At 35.1% G+C, this 19,571-nt stretch overlaps 1 protein-coding gene and 1 long non-coding RNA gene across 3 annotated transcripts; one reads left to right on the forward strand and one right to left on the reverse strand.

Moving 5' to 3' along the window:
- The first annotated feature begins 578 nt into the window (after positions 1–578).
- LOC138332090 (C-signal-like) lies at positions 579–7,231 on the forward strand. The gene is made up of 5 exons (XM_069280040.1): positions 579–940; positions 2,563–2,614; positions 3,413–3,600; positions 4,224–4,379; positions 5,131–7,231. Exons 1-5 carry the CDS (start codon positions 800–802, stop codon positions 5,353–5,355), a joined length of 762 nt encoding a protein of 253 aa, XP_069136141.1. The 5' UTR covers positions 579–799; the 3' UTR covers positions 5,356–7,231.
- A 49-nt stretch (positions 7,232–7,280) lies between these two features.
- Positions 7,281–12,718, reverse strand: LOC138332091 (uncharacterized). Of its 2 annotated transcripts, none has more exons than XR_011209770.1 (3): positions 12,575–12,718; positions 9,430–9,578; positions 7,281–7,718 (listed from the first exon to the last, which is right to left on the reverse strand). It is a non-coding gene; the product is annotated as an uncharacterized lncRNA (long non-coding RNA). The 2 variants fall into 2 exon arrangements; XR_011209769.1 differs by having other exon boundaries at positions 9,430–9,581; positions 12,575–12,715.
- Positions 12,719–19,571: the final 6,853 nt, after the last annotated feature.

The following is a 19,571-nucleotide window of genomic DNA, read 5'->3' on the forward strand; positions in this document are numbered from 1 at the left end:
ACAATTTCTATGACACATTGTTATGAATAGTTTTTGTCGAAATATTAGCTCATCAGAGCTTCTGTTACTTGTTACAAATATTCGATGGAACATAAAGTGTCTTATAACTTTTTAAAGTTAGTACAGTGCCAACCACATACCACATGCATTTTCAGTTAATCAAAACTGTAATTTGGCTCTCTGTTAAATTGCTTTCTTCTTTAAGGCTCCCTTTTCAATTTCTATGCTATCTTTTTAATAGGATCTTAATTAAGTTGGTATCTTCTTTTATGTCCTCCCTTACATTGCTATCTTCTTTTGAGCATCTCCTTCAAATGACCTTATTTGGGCAACATGTTAAAGCAAAAATCTACCTTATGAAACACTAAACTGTATTGATATATTATTGACTTCCATTTTGTATATGTGCCTATCGTAAGCGACTTTAACATAACGTTCCTCTACCGGAGATATGTCTCTGTGCCGATAATGTACAAAAAAATACATGTCTAACGACGACCCCCATCAAAGCACTTATACAAGCAGTATTAGGGAGAAACATGGCCTGGGGAGCATGTTCCTGGGCCAGCTACACGTTTTCTCTCTTACAACAGTCTGGCTGTCCACGAGCTGAGAGGCCTGATCCGGGAAGGAACGTGGACACCGAACACTTCCCAGAACAACGCCATTTAAAATCCGGGATTACACGTGCCGAGTCGGGTTCTCCAGTGACCTCTGGTGACGGGTTTATCTGATAATGTTTACACAAGGAAATTATTTTGTATATAAGGAAAGAGAGGATTAGAATCAACACCCAGCCATGATGAATTCGCCACCAAACACGGTGTTAGTGACTGGTTCTAACAGAGGGCTTGGTCTCGAGTTTGTGAGACAATTGGCCAGTCTACCAGTCTCGCCGTCTTGTATCATAGCAACCTGCCGAAAACCCGACAATGCCGTGGTGAGTAAGTGGAATGGAATTTTGTTTTTTGAAATTTAATTAATTTTCAAAAATTATATTAACGTTAAAGACATAGTTAGAAAGAAGAAAAAACATATAATTTTGAGTTTTTGAAACTTAATGCGTTTTTCTCGTGATTATTCAAACTTAACAGACACAGATTGAAAGAAGAAATTAAATTTTTGAAAAAAAAATTAAAAAGTTTTTGTATAGGATATCCTTATAATATAAAGCCGAAAATATTGATGAAAATTTGCAATGGAAAATTTCAACTAATGCATCATAGTATCTAACATATGGGTAAGGGAAGTGGATCGGAGGTGATCCCACATAGGGACAAAGGCAAACAAAAGTGTTATCGGTAGCCCTTCACATTTTGTTTTTGTTGCGAACCCAAAACATTATAACCTCAGTGTTCTTTGTCTTTGATTTACAATTTAACATGAGAAGTATAAGATATTGCTTTTTATTTAATTCAATAGTCTTTTCTTCCCTTTCATGATCGAGCTACGTCTATCTTAATGTTCTGGTTTTTTTGCAGTAAAATCCTGCGATTTTCAGTTTAATTGTTCCTCTCTTTGTTTTCGGACCGTAATATTTTTTAATGTTATCTTTCCTATCATTTGTTGTTAACATGACTTTTTCACCTTGATATTCTTTGATGATGCAACTTTTTTACGTTGTAAAATTAGAAAGATGTTTATGAGGTTTGTATATTTATGTAAATTGTGGAAAATGAGTTATGCTCGATTTGTATTAGTGATTTTTGTTAAAATGTCCAGGAAATATAAAAGTCAACTTTGGACCATAACGCACAGTACAGAAATTACATACGATATCTTTGTTGTGGTATATGTGTCGCCGTATTGTCTGTAGTTTTCCTCACTTTGTGTTGATACTTAAGTTTGCATGTACTTGAATTCAAGTTGTCGATGAAGCTTTATATATCACTGGGTGTTACTGTGGTGTAAACAATGAGTTTACATTGTAAATAATTTTATGTCTTTGTGTCGAAGCCTTGACAAATTTATCATTGACTTGTATGAGATTTGTTAGAAACTGTTATCGAGTTGTCACTTATATTAACTACATGTAATCAAGATGTGTTATTGTCTTGGTAATTGCATCTAATTGATATGTCATCGAGTGATCGGTGAAGTGCCTTTTCTTCCTTTGTATTGCTATTTAATTGGTATGTCATTGCGTGCATTTTTTAGTTATTGTAGTTATTTTATTAATTTATCCTTTTTATGCCTTTATTTTATTTTCATGATAATAGCGATGTCGTTTTTCGATAATTGTTTTTAAGGTAACTTGTTATTATAATTAGTGGTTTATATGATATCTATAGGTAGTCCTATCGTTTATTAATTATATATGTATCATACATCCCTTGATATAATGTATTATCATACCGCCGTTACTTCATTCTTTATTTTCTGTTTCAAAATGTCAATTGCATAATTGGATCTAACTGGACGATTGGCATTAAAATACTTTCCAGCGATGACTTTACAATTGCAATAAAGACCCGGATATGGTGTCACAACTACAAATTTTACTCGGCGATTCTAAAAATAGAAAAAAAAAATGTATAATTGCGTTTTGTATCTTTGTTTTAGGCACTTAAGAAAATAGCAAGTAAATATCCTTCCGTACACATCTTAAAGCTCGGTAAGTAACATATGGAGTCCATATTTTACAGAAGTGTTAGATCTGATCTGGCCTTCTTCGTAATTTCATGCTGAAAATATTTTTCTTTTGTTCACAAATGCGTGTAATGTGATAAACAAAATCTTACATTTGTCGCAATACAAAATATATCAAACATTCATCGCCTGTGACAAATTATTGAACTGGTTCAATATCCTCCATTATACGGGTAAGCATTGCTTATTATCATTTCCCCTCGTTGTAAACTGAAGTTAACTTTATACCACTCGCTTACATGTTTAAGTAGCCATCAACATTAGATCTAGGATATTATTTGATTATTTTTAGTGTACATTTGTATTGCCAAGCTTGGTACTGTACATAAGCCACTCTATCATTGCGTGATTCTACCCACTACACTCGTCCCAAGGAATAAACATTCCTCAGGTAGAAAAAATATATAAGGACAAATATGTGTATTAAGCCATATATAATTCTAAATGTCATTTCCACCCAACATATTTTTAGTTTGGTGTTTATGTACAATGAATATTCTTCAAACCATAAAATTAATAACTTGCCAAAACTGTTCCAAGAGAAACTAAATAAATATGTACAACAACGTTTCTTCTACCTCATCATGGATTACACAATCTTCAACGAGGACAGGTACTGAAGCTTACACTTCACTGCCTTGCTGCCCAAACTGTTTAACAGTTTAACTATAAACACCATGTTTATAATTTATATTTGTCTGCTTAGACTAACGTGTAAATTGTCAAACATTCAATTCACTTTTTGATCTGCTGTACATTTTAGATGTGACGGATAGAGAAAACATTCGATCAGTCACGGAGAAAGTAGGTCATATCTTAGAGGGCCAGGGCCTAAACCTGCTACTTAATAACGCGGGGGTTGGTCCCGGGGGAGATCTCTATGACGTCACTGAGGATATAATGATGCACACTTTCAAGACCAATGTCGTGGCACCACTGCTTGTCACACAGGTAAGTCATTGCTGAGTTTGCCTTGATTCGTTAAAGATAACATTCATAGGCGCTTTATGACTCAAGAACAACAATTACAGTTCACTACTAGTTTCTAGTTTGATGCTGTAAGCCATATAAGTCTAAATTATCATAGCTTATTACTCTCTCGCAAAATTACGTGAAAACATAAAGCGTTTTACTGTTTTGACAGAGTTCATGAATTGTGGTCCTTTACAAGTATTTAGCACATTGCTATCATCGCATAGTTAGTATTCACCAGCCACCTGTCGTGATTATGACATCACAATCATGATGACGTCAGAAACATAATTCTACGTCATGATAGGATGACAAGGATATATATTGAACACATAATGGTGGAAATAAAGCAAACTTTCGTCAAAAAACTAAGACATCAAATTATTCATTTTAAAAGACTAGTTTGGGTTGAACCGCTGAAAGACTGCATCAGTCAAGATTTGCGTGTGCATATTAAAACCAAAGAAAAGTACATATATCAGTTGTTAAAATGACATTGTCTTTAATTGTTTTCTCCCTCATTAAGAAGTCACAGCTGTGTATTGATAAATCTATAATAAAGGAAATGAGAAAGTTTATAATGAATATGTTTATACCTTCAGGCATTTCTACCATTATTAAAATCAGCGGCGAAGACAGCAGATTGTATCGGGCTGTCATGGAGAAAGTCAGCGGTCGTTAATATATCCAGTCGCCTCGCTTCCATAGAAACTAACGAAGATTATTTACTTGGCAGATATCCATACAAAACGTCTAAGGTAAATACGATAACCACCCAACATAAAATCTGAACACATCATTCACCGGCTATCTAACTTTTGGTATCATATCAATATGGTATTATTTTAATCTCAAACAACTAATTCTGTGTAGTTGATAATATTCGTGTGGATTTTAATTTCGCTAAATTCGTGAATTAACCATAACTTGCAAAATTTAAAACCGCAAAAAATTGTTCAAAAATCATGGTTTTATATTTTATATTTATATCACGTGAATGGCACCTTCAAGGGATTTTACACCAGTGAAATTGAACAACTACAATGACTTTTAATAACTTAGATTAGAACTGATGTCCTTTTGAAGTATGCAATTACTAAAATGATTTGACTCTTCCGGGTATCCTGTTTATATTTACTGAATATTTTATATGAATAGGTTTTTTATTTATTGATTTTTTATTGAATTAGTGTGAATTCTTCAGTTTTAAACTTTGATATCAGACTGTGAAAGACGATTTCCAAATGGAAGTTGTAGTATGTTTATAATAGTGTGAAGAGTGTGTGTGGTGCTACACTACTGACGGCTCAAAGGACGAATTAACATGATGATGTTAACATACTATTATATCGACCTGATTCTTGATAATAACTTGTTTATACTTAAGTTAACTACATCGACTTGGTCCTTGATGATAAACGTGGTTAGGTTATAATATTATGTCTTCTGGTTCCTGCTACTTGCTCGGATATTGGTGTTATTAATTGTATTCCTCCTTTCGTTTTACAGGCTGCCCTTAACATGGTGTCTAAGAACCTGGGTGTGGATCTCCGTGAGGACGGGATCCTGGCCGTCAGCCTGTCCCCAGGGTCGGTCCGTACTGATATGGGGGTACCTACTGCGCCACTACTGCCTCATCAGAGTGTAGAGATGATGCTACAGGTCATATCCGGACTTAACGAGGATGACAGTGGCTCATTCCTCAACTTTACTGGGGAGCTCATCCCCTGGTAACGGTCTGATGTAAATAAGTCAAAGTAGCTTATTCCCTGGTAACAGAGTTGTGAAGTCTGATGTAAATAAGTGAAGGGAGCTTATTCCCTGGTAACGGAGGTGTGAAGTCTGATATCAATAAATTTAGGGAGCTTATTCCCTGGTAACGGAGGTGTGAAGTCTGATGTAAATAAGTGTAGGGAGTTTATTCCCTGGTAACGGAGGTGTGAAGTCTAATGTAAATAAGTGTAAGGAGCTTATTCCCTGGTAACGGAGGTGTGAAGTCTGATGTAAATAAGTGTAGGGAGCTTATTCCCTGGTTACGGAGGTGTGAAGTCTGATGTAAATAAGTGTAGGGAGCTTATTCACTGGTTACGGAGGTGTGAAGTCTGATGTAAATAAGTGTAGGGAGCTTATTCCCTGGTTACGGAGGTGTGAAGTCTGATGTAAATAAGTGTAGGGAGCTGGTAACAGCGGTGTGACGGCTTATGTAAATATGTTCTATGTTAGATAAGAGCTATCTACAGCTAAGCAGCCTTTCTCAAATTGCAATTTATCAAAAGCTCCGCTTTTTCTGGGATTCCCTTAAGAAATCTGATACATTTATTAGGGTATTGGAAATTCCGACACATCTGCATACGACAGAGCGACCTCCGGTTTATAGGTATTTTGTTTTGTCCAGCAACCTTTTATATATATGTATAGGTATTAGTATAAACAAGTATTTTTTTTATAATTATTCTTTATAGATAACTTTACAATGCTTGACATTTTGATATTTACCAAAATAATCTATTTTACCTGGGTTTATGTAATCATCAGAAACTGGAAGCGTATTTGTCTTATAATAGATAAATCTCTTTTTCAAATAAAGCACCTACGCCCTTTTTAAAAATGATAAACCTTTATTTTGTATCAAAACATTTTCTGGTTTCAAGGAGATGAGAGAAAAAAAGTTATACAAAATCACATTTTCTTTGCGATTAAATGCATCGTTTTACTTAGATATTGAGAATTTTAATGAAATGTCAGCTTTAGTCTGTATCGATATTAGATCATATTGACCAACAAAGAAGTCATTAATTGTATACCAGTTAATGTGTGTACGTAATGACGGAGATAGGTAAAGCTATAATTAATAGCATGTTTGTAATTATAGATGTGTATGACAACCTACACATCACTATGGAGACACGAGGCGTGTCCTTGTTTACCTGTCAGTGACATTAGGCTCAGGGCGTCTCTTAGTAGGGCTTATACAACAGCAGACATTTTATATTGCTAGGCAACATGTTATATAATGTCAAAATATTCTTTTATCAAACGAAAATCGTATATAACATATATTTATATAACAAGAAATATTATTTTAACTAATGAAAATAATAATATTTTTTTCTGTATTATCATTATTTAACACAATAGCTACACTTTGTAAACACAATAATGAAGTATAATGTACAATATAACATTAAATTACAACTATACTATTTACCCTAATTCAGGTTACTGTCACGTGAAATATATAATAAATATTTTTAAATTGGATAACAAGGAATTTAATAATTAACTCTCAATAAGTTACATCAGAAAATTTCATACATTTATTTACATCCAACTACACGATAGAGGAAGTAAAAAATAAGTAAATATCATATCTGATAATATGTGACATATGTATATAATTTGTCAATGTCATCATGATTTGTTTGTTGCTATGGTCGTTTTGTAAAATACCACCCTCTCCATTATGCACGTTTTTTGTTGTTTTTATCGCCACACAATTCTGTTTTGCGTTCTCACATGTTAATAAAGTATCAAACGATACCCTTTTCCATGATTGAATAACTTTCGACAAATCAGTACAAATATATTCAATAAGTCGTGCTTGAAAAATTAGCAAACAAGCAGAGTTGTTTGAGAAAAAAATAAGTATTCATCAAATATTGAAGAATGACAGTATTTTAATATAAATTTGTAAATAATATTTAATGTGCTGATTTTTCTGTTATATTCCACCATGTATTGTATATGTATCTGTTGCCTCATACTATTTTATATTGTAAAAAGTTATCATTTATTTTCAATAAGTAGTTTTAGTAAAATTGCATTTGCACATTGTAGAATATTGACACCATCCGCAGTAAATAAAATCCTCTTTCATCATCATATGAAATAATTGTTCTTCTTTTTATACATAAACACGTATATACAATGAAGACTAAATCTCCTTGGATAGTAATTATTCTGTATATGTCTTTGGCTTTGGTCCAGTTCATCACATTCGGCTCTAGGAATTCGTGAAACATGTTGTCCAGATCTTTGTTTGAAATCTGAGATTGTTAGTCATCTACTGCACGTGGCAATCATTTCCATATTTTCACCTAAAAATGAAAATAAGGAGACATTAGTCATGAAACATACAAACATTAGAGAATCATGTACCGATACTAATATCACATGTTGTCTGACAATGATACTAATATCACATGTTGTCTGACAATGATACTAATATCACATGTTGTCTGACAATGATACTAATATCACATGGTGTTTGACAATGATACTAATATCACATGTTGTCTGACAATGATACTAATATCACATGTTGTCTGACAATGATACTAATATCACATGTTGTCTGACAATGATACTAATATCACATGGTGTTTGACAATGATACTAATATCACATGTTGTCTGACAATGATACTAATATCACATGTTGTCTGACAATGATACTAATATCACATGGTGTTTGACAGTTTACAAATAAGCGACATTTACATGTAGGTGGTAAAGGTTGTGGGAAGAGCAGTATATATTTATCATTATGAATTTAATTAGTGAGCGTTACTCTATAATGGAAATATAACAGAGACAAATACATCAATTAACAATGTATTTGATTCATGTCTATATCTATGTAAACCGTGAACTACAATGTACTTTAATTTCGCTATTTTGCGCCATATCGATAAACCTGCAACCATATGCGTTTTCTACAATTATTCTCGAAACATTTACATTCGCGTCCAAGCTAAATTACGTAAAAGTAACAAGATGTGAGCTAGTAGCTACTGAATCAATGATATGAAAGGCGTCAGTATCATAAAGACTTCAGACATGTTATATAATAGTGGGAGAGTGGGTGGTACATACAAGGAAAATAATCACGATCCAGGGCAAAACAGACTGCCCAGAAATGATGGGTCACCTAATGTACCGTGTCCAGTACATACCTTGGTGACGGTTAGTCATAATCTAGGACACGCGACCATGGGTCAAGTAATGCCCAATGTCCAGTACATTTCTCGGATATGGGTCATATCGTGAATCGAGGTGCCATGTGGATGTGAAAAACGCGTTACTTGGGGAGGGGGACTTTTCAGTAGCGTTGGACAAGTTACATACGAAGAAGGTAACAGGGGTTATTAACTATAGAGCCTCTCTCCCTTCATAGTTCAAGAGGTTGGATTACCACAAACTTATGGAGACCTCCCTTATTGCTTCACTTTTTTTGGAAATGTTAGTTAAGCATAGGTAGAATTAGGTAGAATTAAATCTTGACGAAAATAGCATGTATGGGTTCAATTAGCATGGGTGATCGGTGTAATGGTAAGTAATAAGGTCAAACGTTCTAAACATATATTTTTAGAGATTGAACAAAGGCTAACCTATTTTTGTTTTCGTGCTGTGTGGAATGGTTTCTTGTAGAAGGTTTCCAGTAGAACTCCAGTCAAGATGTTTTTGTCAAATTAGTATATGATATCGTTGGATTTTATTGTTTCACTTTATTTTTTCCTAAACTTTGTATCCCGGACCAAAGAATGATCCTCTGATACTTATACCTTAAAATCCGGGTTGTTCCTTTGTTTGGTCATTAAAGCATTAGATTCTAGATATCATTCTATAATAATAAATCTGTAATAAGAAAAAATGATATGACAACGCTAAGTACTGATCACATGTAAAAACAATAAATGACATTTACACCACGCCATGTATATATAATATACGAGGTAAATGTTGGTAGACAGAAATCAATTAGCACGTGCCAATCACATTGAGGAGAACCCTGATGGGTCGTACGTACTTTACACTCGTCACAGCCGTAACATCTCTTGTCTATACAGATCCCAGCATTGCGCATGTTCACACACAAACACGAGTCCCAGTTCCCCCTCTTACAACAGATGGACGTGTCTTCTTTGGGTATGGAGTTATAAGACTTATACACCGACGCTGCTAAAACATAACAAAAGGAAATATAACCATCTTTGCGCGATCAAACTTAAGTGCGTTAAAGGTTTTGAAATAGAAGTACAATAACAGGTTTTTTTTCAACAACTTACTAACACAACGGTAGAGTGTGGCTAATACTTAAATAGGAGAACCTTCTAGGTTACAGGAGCTCCGGCAGAGTTAGCGGGCACCTATTTTATGGATGACACTCGCTAAAGAGATTTGAACACTCTGTATTGTATTATAAAGGGAAACGTTCCCAATAGATTTTAGGTTTACCTGCTACAGATCTATAGAAATCACCAAAACAACGACATTAGTTAGAATTGGTAGTATATCATATCACACAAGACTTATACACCGACGCTGCTAAAACATAAAAAAGGAAATATAACCATCTTTGCGCGATCAAATTTAAGTGCGTTAAAGGTTTTGAAATAGAAGCACAATAACAGGTTTTTTTTCAACAACTTACTAACACAACGGTAGAGTGTGGCTAATACTTAAATAGGAGAACCTTCTAGGTTACAGGAGCTCCGGCAGAGTTAGCGGGCACCTATTTTATGGATGACACTCGCTAAAGAGATTTGAACACTCTGTATTGTATTATAAAGGGAAACGTTCTCAATAGATTTTAGGTTTACCTGCTACAGATCTATAGAAATCACCAAAACAACGACATTAGTTAGAATTAGAAGTATATCATATCATACAATACACATTTTATAGATTTGTAACTACAACGCTAGATCATAAATCGAAGTCGTTAAAAATTGTAAAATACAAAAAAAAGTTATGTGAACTTGTAAGATAATTTATCATACAAATACACATTTTAAAGATTTGACGATATATTATTATAACGGCAGATAAAGATTCACAGTCGTTATGGCAACAAGCGTTACTTGGAGCAAAAATTGTAAATACATAAAAGGTTTAATGTGAATTTTAGATATTAAAATGGACGGTGTACATTTTAATGAACAATGTCCATACAGGGTTTTAAGTAAATTATTCAGACAAGCTATAAATGACAAGAGTAATAACCTACACTGTCATCAATTTGACGTTCAGCTGATGACAGTTATATAGTTCTAACAGCGATACCATTATGTGTAATTGAAATAATCAATTTAATTTGCTTAGGACTAGCTTGATATCCTTCATAATGGTAAAGCTATCATTAAACATTCGATAATTGACAAAAGTTTAAGAACAGGGGTTGAGATCAATGCCATACATCTATATCACAAAAATAACCTGGTAAATATTTGTTTTCGTTGTACATTCTATTTTCTATGGTCATCTGAGATTGAAAGATAGCAGAAAGTCAGAAACTCCCAATAAAAAAACCACCGACCTAGCATCTTCACACGTATGATTCATGGAGGTAATGGTAATATGTCAAATGTACATTATTCTATACGCCGATAAACAGCAATGTCAACATGTATGATCTTACTAATTTGCCACAGATCATCTCTATTCTAGATTAATATCCGCTATGACATGTTGCTGATGACATTATATCGGTATTCTAATGATTATACAGTAATTACACCAAAACAAAAAGTTGTCTATCAAAGTTAAAACTGCAGGTAAGCCTCTCTGATATGGTTCCCATTGGTATGAGGAGGTAGTCGATCTGCGTGTTAATATATGTAAAAGGCTACCTTGTATTTTGTGAGTGTAATAGTTTAATTAAATATTCAAAAAATTAAAAATTTCATAAATATATCTGGCTATCTAACATCTCTGTTAAGCTAACCAGAACATTTAAGTGAAAAACTTCACTACATTAATTCCTATCTGGCAGGAAATAACATTAACATATAAATGAAATAAGGAAATTTGTCACAATTTGGACACATTACGCTCTATGTGTATGCAAATGTTACATTTGAATTAAGATGTAGACAGAAGTACACAGAAAGGACCACTACAGAATGGATGTTAACAAAAATATACACCGTAGTTTACATTTTGTGTTGGGGCAATTCCATAATATATTTTAGGAAAAGCAAAAATAACAAATAACGCCAGGATATCTAAATTTAAAACGAATTTATACATTTATTCAAGTTCAAACTACAATTTTTTTCCAAATGCTTTTTTTTATTCAAAAGACATATAAATATCATTATTTTCCTTTCACAGAAGGACTTGCACACAAATTTCCATATTTAAATAGATTATTCTAATCTTGAACACAAACTTTCATCACTTTCACATTAGTTACCAAACTACAATTTAATTTGTTCAAGATTCGTAGGGATAAGATGTACGTTATGGCAAAAACTACAGGTTATGTATATGTAATTAGACTACTTTAAACAAGACAGGACGCAAACTCATAATTAAATGTTTGAGTTTTGCTGATTATGATATGATGATATATAAATTAATTCACTCTCTATGACATTCTAGGGACGTAATCTTAAAGACCTATTTAATAGCAGACATATTAGGGATACGTTTATTTACAAAGACATTTAAAGCTTGCTAACACGAAAACAAAAGCGCTGTTCTTTGTCTTCATTCCTACAGATCATATGTGAGACCATGTATCTTGCTATTCTGTTCCAATCACACTACTTTGTAAAATCATCATATATTCAAATGATTCTTTTGATATGAACCTTCTTTATGTATGATATTAGTGTGAGACTTTAAAATTAGACTGGCGATATTCCTTATTGTTATGAAATATTCTACATATCATGATAAAAATGTGGGTCCAAAACGCACATGTAGACCTACTGTCTTTTTGGGGTTTTTTTCCAATTACAATCGCAAACCATTAAGTTGCACTCCATGTTGACATTTAAATTAATTAACATTTTAAAACCACAATTCAATGTATCGGGAAATATTCTTACTTAATAGATGACCTTGAGATCATTGTGGATAAAAATACGTTACGTTCATAATTATAAATTAAAGCCCTTATAATATGCCGTGTAAATGTATACTTTAAAAGGCAAGAAGTTACTTACCGACAGCGAGAGAGATAAGGACCGTGAAGATGAGGTAGGTCCTCATTGTGTTTATAGAAATGTAAAGACAGCCCGTCCCCTGCAGCCACCAGACACACACACACAGATTGTTTACACAGTTTTCATCACAGTGATTTATTCAGACAGTTAACATTCAGACGAGACGAGACACTACACTAGCTTGTCATTTACGGTTTTCTGCACCTTCTTCATATTACTCATTTTACAATGTCCATTAATAATAAATGTCCATAACTCGCTGACAGCTGCAAAACTGCAATGCAGTTAAACTGTTAAACTACCGAGAGTGGGCGATAACAAATAAGAGGACACGAGTATTTAAATTACAGAGAGGTGCGATAACAAATAAGAGTACTCGAGTATTTAAATTACCGAGAGATGCGATAACAAATAAGAGGACACGAGTATTTAAATTACCGAGAGGTGCGATAACAAATAAGAGGACACGAGCATTTAAATTACCGAGAGGTGCGATAACAAATAAGAGGACACGAGTATTTAAATTACCGAGAAGGGCGATAACAAATAAGAGTACACGAGTATTTAAATTACCGAGAGGTGCGATAACAAATAAGAGGAAACGAGTATTTAAATTACCGAGAGGGACGATAACAAATAAGAGGACACGAGTATTTAAATTACCGAGAGGTGCGATAACAAATAAGAGGACACGAGTATTTAAATTACCGAGAGGTGCGATAACAAATAAGAGGACACGAGTATTTAAATTACCGAGAGGGGCGATAACAAATAAGAGGACACGATATTTAAATTACCGAGAGGTGCGATAACAAATAAGAGGACACGAGTATTTAAATTACCGAGAGGTGCGATAACAAATAAGAGGACACGAGTATTTAAATTACCGATAAGGGCGATAACAAATAAGAGGACACGAGTATTTAAATTACCGAGAGGTGCGATAACAAATAAGAGGACACGAGTATTTAAATTACCGAGAGGTGCGATAACAAATAAGAGGACACGAGTATTTAAATTACCGAGAGGTGCGATAACAAATAAGAGGACACGAGTATTTAAATTACCGAGAGGACACGAGGTGCGATAACAAATAAGAGGACACGAGTATTTAAATTACCGAGAGGTGCGATAACAAATAAGAGGACACGAGTATTTAAATTACCGAGAGGTGCGATAACAAATAAGAGGACACGAGTATATAAATTACCGAGAGGTGCGATAACAAATAAGAGGACACGAGTATTTAAATTACCGAGAGGTGCGATAACAAATAAGAGGACACGATATATAAATTACCGAAGGGGTGATAACAAATAAGAGACACGAGTATTTAAATTACCGAGAGGTGCGATAACAAATAAGAGGACACGAGTATTTAAATTACCGAGAGGGGCGATAACAAATAAGAGGACACGAGTATTTAAATTACCGAGAGGTGCGATAACAAATAAGAGGACACGAGTATTTAAATTACCGAGAGGTGCGATAACAAATAAGAGGACACGAGTATTTAAATTACCGAGAGGTGCGATAACAAATAAGAGGACACGAGTATTTAAATTACCGAGAGGGGCGATAACAACAAATAAGAGGACACGAGTATTTAAATTACCGAGAGGTGCGATAACAAATAAGAGGACACGAGTATTTAAATTACCGAGAGGTGCGATAACAAATAAGAGGACACGAGTATTTAAATTACCGAGAGGTGCGATAACAAATAAGAGGACACGAGTATTTAAATTACCGAGAGGTGCGATAACAAATAAGAGGACACGAGTATTTAAATTACCGAGAGGTGCGATAACAAATAAGAGGACACGAGTATTTAAATTACCGAGAGGTGCGATAAACGAAATAAGAGGACACGAGTATTTAAATTACCGAGAGGTGCGATAACAAATAAGAGGACACGAGTATTTAAATTACCGAGAGGTGCGATAACAAATAAGAGGACACGAGTATTTAAATTACCGAGAGGTGCGATAACAAATAAGAGGACACGAGTATTTAAATTACCGAGAGGTGCGATAACAAATAAGAGGACACGAGTATTTAAATTACCGAGAGGTGCGATAACAAATAAGAGGACACGAGTATTTAAATTACCGAGAGGTGCGATAACAAATAAGAGGACACGAGTATTTAAATTACCGAGAGGTGCGATAACAAATAAGAGGACACGAGTATTTAAATTACCGAGAGGTGCGATAACAAATAAGAGGACACGAGTATTTAAATTACCGAGAGGTGCGATAACAAATAAGAGGACACGAGTATTTAAATTACCGAGAGGTGCGATAACAAATAAGAGGACACGAGTATTTAAATTACCGAGAGGTGCGATAACAAATAAGAGGACACGAGTATTTAAATTACAGAGAGGTGCGATAACAAATAAGAGGACACGAGTATTTAAATTACCGAGAGGGGCGATAACAAATAAGAGGACACGAGTATTTAAATTACCGAGAGGGGCGATAACAAATAAGAGGACACGAGTATTTAATTACCGAGAGGTGCGATAACAAATAAGAGGACACGAGTATTTAAATTACCGAGAGGTGCGATAACAAATAAGAGGACACGAGTATTTAAATTACCGAGAGGTGCGATAACAAATAAGAGGACACGAGTATTTGAATTACCGAGAGGTGCGATAACAAATAAGAGGACACGAGTATTTAAATTACCGAGAGGTGCGATAACAAATAAGAGGACACGAGTATTTAAATTACGAGAGGTGCGATAACAAATAAGAGGACACGAGTATTTAAATTACCGAGAGGTGCGATAACAAATAAGAGGACACGAGTATATTTAAATTACCGAGAGGTGCGATAACAAATAAGAGGACACGAGTATTTAAATTACCGAGAGGTGCGATAACAAATAAGAGGACACGAGTATTTAAATTACCGAGAGGTGCGATAACAAAAAGAGACACGAGTATTTAAATTACCGAGAGGTGCGATAACAAATAAGAGGACACGAGTATTTAAATTACCGAGAGGTGCGATAACAAATAAGAGGACACGAGTATTTAAATTACCGAGAGGTGCGATAACAAATAAGAGGACACGAGTATTTAAATTACCGAGAGGTGCGATAACAAATAAGAGGACACGAGTATTTAAATTACCGAGAGGGGCGATAACAAATAAGAGGACACGAGTATTTAAATTACCGAGAGGTGCGATAACAAATAAGAGGACACGAGTATTTAAATTACCGAGAGGTGCGATAACAAATAAGAGGACACGAGTATTTAAATTACCGAGAGGTGCGATAACAAATAAGAGGACACGAGTATTTAAATTACCGAGAGGGGGCGATAACAAATAAGAGGACACGAGTATTTAAATTACCGAGAGGTGCGATAACAAATAAGAGGACACGAGTATTTAAATTACCGAGAGGTGCGATAACAAATAAGAGGACACGAGTATTTAAATTACCGAGAGGTGCGATAACAAATAAGAGGACACGAGTATTTAAATTACCGAGAGGTGCGATAACAAATAAGAGGACACGAGTATTTAAATTACCGAGAGGTGCGATAACAAATAAGAGGACACGAGTATTTAAATTACCGAGAGGTGCGATAACAAATAAGAGGACACGAGTATTTAAATTACCGAGAGGGGCGATAACAAATAAGAGGACACGAGTATTTAAATTACCGAGAGGTGCGATAACAAATAAGAGGACACGAGTATTTAAATTACCGAGAGGTGCGATAACAAATAAGAGGACACGAGTATTTAAATTACCGAGAGGTGCGATAACAAATAAGAGGACACGAGTATTAAATTACCGAGAGGTGCGATAACAAATAAGAGGACACGAGTATTTAAATTACCGAGAGGTGCGATAACAAATAAGAGAGGACACGAGTATTTAAATTACCGAGAGGGGCGATAACAAATAAGAGGACACGAGTATTTAAATTACCGAGAGGGGCGATAACAAATAAGAGGACACGAGTATTTAAATTACCGAGAGGTGCGATAACAAATAAGAGGACACGAGTATTTAAATTACCGAGAGGTGCGATAACAAATAAGAGGACACGAGTATTTAAATTACCGAGAGGTGCGATAACAAATAAGAGGACACGAGTATTTAAATTACCGAGAGGTGCGATAACAAATAAGAGGACACGAGTATTTAAATTACCGAGAGGTGCGATAACAAATAAGAGGACACGAGAGCGATCGAGAGTATTTAATTACCGAGAGGTGCGATAACAAATAAGAGGACACGAGTATTTGAATTACGAGAGGTGCGATAACGACACGAGTATTTAATTACCGAGAGGTGCGATAACAAATAAGAGGACACGAGTATTTAAATTACCGAGAGGTGCGATAACAAATAAGAGGACACGAGTATTTAAATTACCGAGAGGTGCGATAACAAATAAGAGGACACGAGTATTTAAATTACCGAGAGGGGCGATAACAAATAAGAGGACACGAGTATTTAAATTACCGAGAGGTGCGATAACAAATAAGAGGACACGAGTATTTAAATTACCGAGAGGTGCGATAACAAATAAGATACACGAGTATTTAATTACCGAGAGGTGCGATAACAAATAAGAGGACACGAGTATTTAATTACCGAGAGGGCGAAACAAATTACCGAGAGGTGCGATAACAAATAAGAGGACACGAGTATTTAAATTACCGAGAGGTGCGATAACAAATAAGAGGACACGAGTATTTAAATTACCGAGAGGTGCGATAACAAATAAGAGGACACGAGTATTTAAATTACCGAGAGGTGCGATAACAAATAAGAGGACACGAGTATTTAAATTACCGAGAGGGGCGATAACAAATAAGAGGACACGAGTATTTAATCCGAGAGGGCGATAACAAATAAGAGGACACGAGTATTTAAATTACCGAGAGGTGCGATAACAAATAAGAGGACACGAGTATTTAAATTACCGAGAGGTGCGATAACAAATAAGAGGACACGAGTATTTAAATTACCGAGAGGTGCGATAACAAATAAGAGACACGAGTATTTAATTACCGAGAGGGGATAACAAATAAGAGGACACGAGTATTTAAATTACCGAGAGGTGCGATAACAAATAAGAGGACACGAGTATTTAAATTACCGAGAGGGGCGATAACAAATAAGAGGACACGAGTATTTAAATTACCGAGAGGGCGATAACAAATAAGAGGACACGAGTATTAAATTACGAGAGGTGCGATAACAAATAAGAGGACACGAGTATTTAAATTACCGAGAGGGGGCGATAACAAATAAGAGGACACGAGTATTTAAATTACCGAGAGGTGCGATAACAAATAAGAGGACACGAGTATTTAAATTACCGAGAGGGGCGATAACAAATAAGAGGACACGAGCATTTAAATTACCGAGAGGGGCGACAACAAATAAGAGGACACGAGTATTTAAATTACCGAGAGGGGCGATAACAAATAAGAGGACACGAGTATTTAAATTACCGAGAGGTGCGATAACAAATAAGAGGACACGAGTATTTAAATTACCGAGAGGGGCGATAACAAATAAGAGGACACGAGTATTTAAATTACCGAGAGGGGCGATAACAAATAAGAGGACACGAGTATTTAAATTACCGAGAAGGGGCGATAACAAATAAGAGGACACGAGTTATTATTTCATTTACACGAGTATTTAAATTACCGAGAGGGGCGATAACAAATAAGAGGACACGAGTATTTAAATTACCGAGAGGGGCGATAACAAATAAGAGGACACGAGTATTTAAATTACCGAGAGGGGCGATAACAAATAAGAGGACACGAGTATTTAAATTACCGAGAGGGGCGATAACAAATAAGAGGACACGAGTATTTAAATTACCGAGAGGGGCGATAACAAATAAGAGGACACGAGTATTTAAATTACCGAGAGGTGCGATAACAAATAAGAGGACACGAGTATTTAAATTACCGAGAGGTGCGATAACAAATAAGAGGACACGAGTATTTAAATTACCGAGAGGGGGCGATAACAAATAAGAGGACACGAGTATTTAAATTACCGAGAGGGGCGATAACAAATAAGAGGACACGAGTATTTAAATTACCGAGAGGGGCGATAACAAATAAGAGGACACGAGTATTTAAATTACCGAGAGGGGCGATAACAAATAAGAGGACACGAGTATTTAAATTACCGAGAGGGGCGATAACAAATAAGAGGACACGGTATTTAAATTACGAGAGGTGCGATAACAAATAAGAGGACACGAGTATTTAAATTACCGAGAGGGGCGATAACAAATAAGAGGACACGAGTATTTAAATTACCGAGAGGGGCGATAACAAATAAGAGGACACGAGTATTTAAATTACGAGAGAGGGGCGATAACAAATAAGAGGACACGAGTATTTAAATTACCGAGAGTGCGATAACAAATAAGAGGACACGAGTATTAAATTACCGAGAGGGGGAAACAATAGACCGAGTATTAAATGAGAGCGATAACAATAACACGAGTATTTAAATTACCGAGAGGGGCGATAACAAATAAGAGGACACGAGTATTTAAATTACCGAGAGGTGCGATAACAAATAAGAGGACACGAGTATTTAAATTACCGAGAGGGGCGATAACAAATAAGAGGACAACGAGTATTTAAATTACCGAGAGGAGGCGATAACAAATAAGAGGACACGAGTATTTAAATTACCGAGAGGGGCGATAACAAATAAGAGGACACGAGTATTTAAATTACCGAGAGGGGGTGATGACAAATAAGAGGACACGAGTATTTAAATTACCGAGTAGAAAGGTCAAAAACATTTTAATTACCAAAAGGAACTGTGTGCTTGTCAATAAAAACAATATGTTTAATAGTGTTATACATGAAATTAATGGCAGGTCATTTCATTACGTATGTTTTTTTTTATTTAAAATATAAGCAAACATGGTCTAATTAAAGCAGAATCGATAATTGTAAAGTGTTGTAAACAAGGA

The sequence above is a fragment of the Argopecten irradians genome, chromosome 9 (genome assembly GCF_041381155.1).
Source record: "Argopecten irradians isolate NY chromosome 9, Ai_NY, whole genome shotgun sequence".
Taxonomy (NCBI): Eukaryota; Metazoa; Mollusca; class Bivalvia; order Pectinida; family Pectinidae; genus Argopecten; species Argopecten irradians.

What these genes read in the sequence shown, in the direction of transcription:
- LOC138332090 (XM_069280040.1), top strand. Translation starts at nt 800, where the DNA reads ATGATGAATTCGCCACCAAACACGGTGTTAGTGACTGGTTCTAACAGA. An exon ending in GAAAACCCGACAATGCCGTG is followed by an intron (nt 941 to 2,562) that starts GTGAGTAAGTGG and finishes TCTTTGTTTTAG; the next exon opens with GCACTTAAGAAAATAGCAAG. An exon ending in ATCCATACAAAACGTCTAAG is followed by an intron (nt 4,380 to 5,130) that starts GTAAATACGATA and finishes TTCGTTTTACAG; the next exon opens with GCTGCCCTTAACATGGTGTC.